Source organism: Cryptomeria japonica, chromosome 1, assembly GCF_030272615.1.
Source record: "Cryptomeria japonica chromosome 1, Sugi_1.0, whole genome shotgun sequence".
In the NCBI taxonomy this organism is placed as follows: domain Eukaryota; kingdom Viridiplantae; phylum Streptophyta; class Pinopsida; order Cupressales; family Cupressaceae; genus Cryptomeria; species Cryptomeria japonica.
In genome coordinates, this window is record NC_081405.1 from 340,789,767 (window position 1) to 340,796,516 (window position 6,750).

Genomic DNA, 6,750 nt, shown 5'->3' on the forward strand with positions numbered 1-6,750 from the left:
GATCAAGATCACAAAGGATGTGATTCAAAGAGTTATAGGGTTTAGCGCAACCGGTGAAGCACTAACCCTAAGAGAAATATCATTCACTAAAGTCACTCGGTTGACTCAATCCCAATGTGATAGGAGAGAAATGACAATCACTCACATTGAGGACGCTGAAGTGGGGTTTGTTTCTGTAGTGCTGGGTTATAGGGTCTATCAATCAAGCCAGATGAACAGTGTGTCGAGCGGTGCTATCCATGCAACCTATTGAATCATCAAGGAGGATGCTACATACGATATTTGTGAGATGATCAAAGGTTAATTCTTGGTGAACATGGATCAAATTAAGAAGGACAAGAAGCAATCATTCAAGTATGGTTCATTAATGGTATGTATATTCTTCTATATGTAAAATTTCTCTCTCGGTAAGGGAAATGTAGTGTGGTCTGAAGATAAACCTATCATGGTTCAGATAGGTGAAATGATTGGAGATTTAGGTGATAAGTTTGGAGAAACAATGTGGGGTTATTTTAAATAATTCCAAACCAGAATGCACAAAAGAGAGAGAATCTCAACCAGTATAGTTCAAAAGTACAAGGACAACATTTGTTTTCTTGTTGACACTGATTGTTGCATTATTCAAGCAGTTCAACCTAGAACCTTTTGGGTACCTGATATGGGTTATGAGGTCAGGGAAGACATTACTAAAGTATACGCAAACATGTTACTGTCTAAACCGGTAGACAAAAAAGCAAAGAGATTTGGAACTTGTGAGGAGGCGAGCTCCAAAATAAAAAGGAACTTAAGGAGCATATCATACAAAAGAGAGTAAGGAAAATGATTGATACCCTAGACAAAAATTATGGAGGAGAAGCATCCAGTGCCACTACTTCCACTAGTACAAGTAAACAAATAGGTGAAAATAAGAAAATGTCGAAGGCAAAACCCAAGGGTACTGCATCCAGCAAGCCGACAACATACACAAAAGAAAAGGACTCAAATACTCCCGCATATTCCCCAGGTAAAGGTGGACTGGTAGGAGTGACCTATTCAAGAAATAAAAAGAGTGAAGGGACAGTTGACACAAAGGCTAAAAGAAAACCAAAGAAGGATGAAAAAGAGGGTGATAACACTGACACCCAATCTGATGTGGAAATAAAAGAAGTCAGAAGAAGTGGTAGAAATGTAGTTCCAGTTGTTGATGAATTGGTCCATGGGATCAAAGTGTATGGAGGTCTATGTGGTGTCGGGAGACTATATCCCCTCTGTAATGAGGAGGAAAAAATAAAAATTGAAGAAGCACTTATCTGGAACTTGCATAAGTTCTGCAAAACTCCCAGTGAACTATATGAAATAATTCCATCAGACTTGCAAAATCAAATTGAAGGGAGATGGAAAACAACCCTAGCAATTGAGAAAGAGCATAGGATAAAAGCACACATGGAAGTGCAACATGATTTATATTTCAATCAAGCTTCAATAGTGGCAGAAGCATGTGTTCAATGCTTCAAAATAAGGAATACGACAAGGAGAGTGACCATAGGAGATGTCCAAGGAGTGCATGATGAGGGTGTTTCCTTATGGAAAACAATCTTTAGCCAGCAAAAGGAAGTCGAAGAAGAAATAGAAAAGGGAACTATACAAGACCAAGGTGTAGATGCCCTTGACAAAGGGAAAGGTAAAGACAAAGACTCTATTGAAGGTTTTGATGTTTTAACAATTGAGGATATCATAGGTAATGTTGTGTCAGATATTTCTAATCTGAAAAGGGATGTTGAGCAACCGAACAAACACAAATCAACTGTTGAAAGTTTTGATATTGATGTTACACTGGTAAAGGGAGCCGATAAAACTAAGCATCCTGGTGAAGATAAAGTTATAGTTGAAGATATACCTTATGAAGATAAACCTCATAGAACTTTGGTAACAATAAACCCTACTGACAATGAACCTCTTTTGTCAGAAAAAGGTGCAGAGGAAGGAAATCCAAAGGTGAAAAATTCATCAATACCACCTATTGAAGAATCGGAGAAGAAGGAAACCAAGGAGAAGGAACAAAAAGAAATGGAAGTAGAAAAGAAAGAGGAAGAGATGAAGGAAATAGAGGAGACCAAGGAATCAAAATACGAAAGAAGAAAGAGGATTTTTCATCCAGTCAACCTAAAGATGGCAAGAAAATAGTGGTGGGCACACCTCCGGTAAAGAGGAAGTTATATTTAGAAAAGGAGAGTGAAAAGAAGAAACCTAAACTGACCACCATAGCCAGCTCTGAGGTTAAGGCTAAAGAAAAGGAAGAAGAAAAAGAGGAGGAAGAAGAGGAAGACTCAGTAATAGATATTAAGAAGATGACCCCCAAACAATTAATGAATGTTTCAGAAAAATAGAAACTTCAAGATGAAAAAGCAAAACTTAGAGCAAAGAAAAAGAAGACCGAAATTCTTAATACTATAAAGACCATTCTATCTAATATCATTCCTAAAATTGCTATTGATGACACTACACCCATCATTGATCATTTGGGTACTCTTGTCAAAGCAATCGGTTCAGAGGCAACCGATTTAAAGAAGGTTGTAGTTAGACAATATGAAATAAGGAGAGGTGAAAAACTAATGGAACAAATATCAGTTGACAAAGTTTCTCTCTCCACAAGCACTGAAGAGGTCAAATATATACTATAGGAAGTTGGCAAATTATTGGTTAAATCATCAAGATTCACTGATTTAATCAAATATCTTGAAGATAAAAGAGCTCAGACTCAAAGGGAAATCCAAGATTTGATAGGTTCTTTTGATCCTCTTACAAGCTCTACAACAACCTTTAGTGGAAAGGTCAAACAATTAACTCATGAAATCAAAAATTTAAAAGAGGAAGAGGATAAATGAGCTCTTAATTTGTTAGAGCTACAGTGCTACCTTGCACTGATCATTGATTTCATGCAAAGGAATGTCAAAGAAGCAAAAAGCCTCACAAGTGCACCTGACTGCAAGACAATAGATGATATGGAGGATTTTATTACAATTCTGCATGGACAATTCAACACCATGAAATAGGTGAAGCCTTCATGGGAATCTACTTTGCAAGCTGCTAAGGAAAATTTCAAAGACATTTTTGCTTTATTCTCATGAATTATTTTGTATATTCTTTACCATTAATGTCAAAAGGGGGAGTTTGTATATATACTGAGGTAGATGAAACATGGGTCAGAACCGGCACATACATGACTATTTTGCAGCAAAGTCATTGAACCTTTTCTATAGTGTTTGCCACCAATGCCAAAGGGGGAGTTTGTTGGCATTATGATGCATTTTGTATGATCGGTGAAATGGTTGTAATTGTTGACAACATCAACTTCTAAGTCTCTACAGTCCATCAGTAAAGGAGTAAAGAGTAACCGGTGAAGAATAATAGTCCTTATTCCTATCGGTAGTGAGTAGACTGGTATACAGGGGTTAACCAGCTAAGTTGTGAGTAGACTGGTATACAGGGGTTAATTGGCTAAGGATTAGACCGATATACAAGAGGTAACCAGCTAGGCAAAATTAGACCGGTACATAGGCGACAACTGGAAATATAAGAGTCTCAACCGACAGACTTAGAAACATCTGAACTGACAGTGATCTCTTTTCAACCAGTGAGCTTTTCAACATGAACTATTGTCTTGACCGATATTCCTAGAATGATATTTGGAGAGCAATTTAAGGCGCGATAAAAGATTTTTGAATTTAATTTTTGGAGGGAAATTTGACACCAAAAATAAAGGCTGATATATTCACATCATTCATTCTTATTGTGTTGTTGTCAATGAGAAAAATATTTGTGTGAATGTTAACATGGGGAGAAAAATAGACTGAAGTGGATAGTGGTATGAATCGGTGAAGCTGACACTGATTAGAAGAATAGAGATTGCAAAGCGGATCTATGAGACAAAGGTAGTGTCATCAGACAGATCAATCATCTTTGTTGCCTTCTAACAATTGCAGCATTGTAAATCCTTTAACAGGGTGAACCTTAATCAATTATTCATGTAAAATCTCTTAATAGAGTGACTTCTAATATGAAGTTGTAAAATCCTCTAATAAGGTGAACTTTAACAGGTTGTAAGGTATTCTTAACTGGATACCAGTCACTCCTAAAAGGGTGATGTTCTCAAAAAGAATAGGTTGTAAGATCTTAACAAGGTACTCTTTTTCATTGCACTAGAAGAGATTGTGGCTTATCCCCACTGTGGTTTTCTCTCTCTAACTGAGGGTTTCCACGTATAATTACTAGTGTTATGTGATGCTTATTTGTGCATGCAAATTTCTCTTCTTTTAAGTTCTCTGCTTTCATGATTAATGCAATGTTTAAGTTAATTTGGGAGGATAGTTACAGACCAGTTAGTTTGAAAGTCTGAATTGTGTATAAACAGTTTTGACTTATTCACCCCCACATAGAAAATAGAGGAAAATGGGTTGGGATTGGGGGTTTGCCTTTAGGTCAAACCCCAGTTTTGGAATTAACCAAGTAGTGAAAGAAAGTACTTAAAAGTAGTTGTAAATGAAAGACTGAATTGTAAATCACCTCAAGGGAGGTTGTTATAGCAATGTTGATAGAAGTGCTTGTGTGGAATTGAATGTTGGAGTCAATATCCTCTTCAATTGTTGAATCCTTGACTTGAATGCAACACCTAGTATTGAAGGGAAACTTGAGAATGCTCAATGTTGGAAAATAATGCTTGAATTCTTGAATACTCTTAAATTCTTGCAACTTGAATTTATCCAACTTCAACCTATCCCTCTTTATGAAAATGAGAGGATGAATGCCCCTTAAATACATGTTAGTGGATTTTACTTTTGTCACAAGCTAACATTGGGGGAGTTTCCGACCCAATGCACAACCAATAATGCAACCGTAGGAAGGGTCCTACCCCAAAATAGGCCAGGGACAGGGGCGCCATGCCCATGTCTTGGGAGGATAAGGGCACCACACTCCTATCCAAGGGGGAATAGTGGCACCATGCCCCTGTCCTACCCCTTTCTCTAGGAAAGAGTGTGGACGGTGTGATGTAGAGGCCAAGAAAGAAGTTGTTCTAAGGGTTGAGCAATATTCGGTCTCCAATCAGGCTAGAGGATTTGATCTCACGTGCATGAGGACCCTAATGCAGTCAAAAATTGCTAGGGTCACAATTTTAAGACACTACGCATTGTTAGACTGATATAATCATGAATATAAAAACCATAACAAATCGACCTATTGCCTTCTAAAAGATGTGAGTATAGAATTGCTCTCAGATTTGTCTAAGCAATACCAATGACTAAACTAAACCAAGACAAAGGATTTAATCTATATATGAGCACAAAACTGAGCTGAATGGATGCAAGAATAAGCTAGATATGCAAGATAAAGCTAGATGACTGAATATTAAGCTAACATGATTAAACTAATATGCAATAAACTAAGATGTAATATTCTTAATGAACCTAGAGCAAAAACAACATAATAACAATAAATCTCTAGGGTAATCTGAATGAGAGATGAAAGGCTAAATTTATAGAAAATCCAAAGAGAGACAAACTTTCAAGATCAACTAATGATGAGTGGTCAAGATTCTCCAAGAGGAAGCACAATCTAGGTGAATTGATGTGATTGGCTACTTTTCTTAGCTTTAAAGGAAATTGAGCTAAAGGTAAGATAAAATCAGAAAAACTGATTTATTCCATATTTTTATTCAATTTTGATATTTAATTGATTTAATTGCTTTTCTGATATTTTTCAATTTATTATATTTTTAAAATATCTCAATTTGACTACTTTTTCCAAATTAATTTATTTTTGCAAATTAATTCATTTTTAATGATTTAATGGCAAATTGATTTATTAATTAAATATGCTAGGATATTTAATTAAATAAATAGAATAATTGATCAAAATGATTTACTTAGAATGATTAATTAATTAAATAAATATTTAATTAATATAGAATAATTTATTTGCCATGTGACATTGATGATTTAAGAATTATTTAATTAGGTGCTCAAGATTGATTTAATTATCTTTGGTTAGGATCTTGGTGATGTAGCCGAGATTAGAGGTCCATGGATTAGGTGACCATTTTTAGGGTATTACAGGAGTTGCTAGAAAGGGGAGGTCTTGAGCATCTTGAGAGGGAAAAGGCTAATGCAAGGGCTGAAGTGAGCCTACTCAGGCACTAGGGGAATGGACACCGAAGTGGTTACAAAATATGTAGGTCAAATTACAAAGGGGTATGCAATTTTTGACACTACAAGGTGAAACAACTTCCTCTACTAAAACCATGGCTAACTGGGGGTGTTATGGGCTATTGAAAACTACCTCCACTAGAGTTCTATTGATAACCCTATACTGTCTGCGAAGCATGAAAATGGATAGCACGCTACTTGATATGCTCTCTATCACTCTATGATCTATACCTATGAGAAAAAAATTATTCGTAGAGATCTCCTTCTACTAGAAACATTCACCTTTGAATGATGGAGGGTGACTTCTAGAAAATCTTGATGCTTGTGACTGCACACCTCTCACATCTAATCTTGAAACTAGAGCACTAACAGTCTACACACTTGGTGTGTTGGCATTGTATTGTCATTGATGTCAACTAGTATAGGATGTTACCGGTATCACTGATACTGATGTCTTCTAGTGAACAAGAGGTTGTTCGCATTAGAGTTTGATGTCAACCGGTATGGGATGAACACCGATAGTAAAGATGTATGTGTAACACTGCTATGAAGGAGTACCTGATGTGTTATC

The 6,750-nt window shown here is 36.3% G+C and overlaps 1 protein-coding gene across 1 annotated transcript; it reads left to right on the top strand.

Annotated features, from left to right (window-relative positions):
* Positions 1–1,422: 1,422 nt before the first annotated feature.
* Positions 1,423–2,163, top strand: LOC131857421 (uncharacterized). Its single transcript, XM_059209971.1, has 2 exons — positions 1,423–1,660; positions 1,718–2,163. The coding sequence occupies exons 1-2, from the start codon at positions 1,423–1,425 to the stop codon at positions 2,161–2,163; spliced, it is 684 nt and encodes a 227-aa protein (XP_059065954.1).
* The last annotated feature ends 4,587 nt before the right edge of the window (positions 2,164–6,750 follow it).

Bases quoted from the DNA above. Each gene is read 5' to 3' on its own strand.
- LOC131857421 (XM_059209971.1), top strand. From the start codon at position 1,423: ATGGAAGTGCAACATGATTTATATTTCAATCAAGCTTCAATAGTGGCA. The intron at 1,661-1,717 runs GTAAAGACAAAG...AGGATATCATAG, and splicing joins TGCCCTTGACAAAGGGAAAG to GTAATGTTGTGTCAGATATT.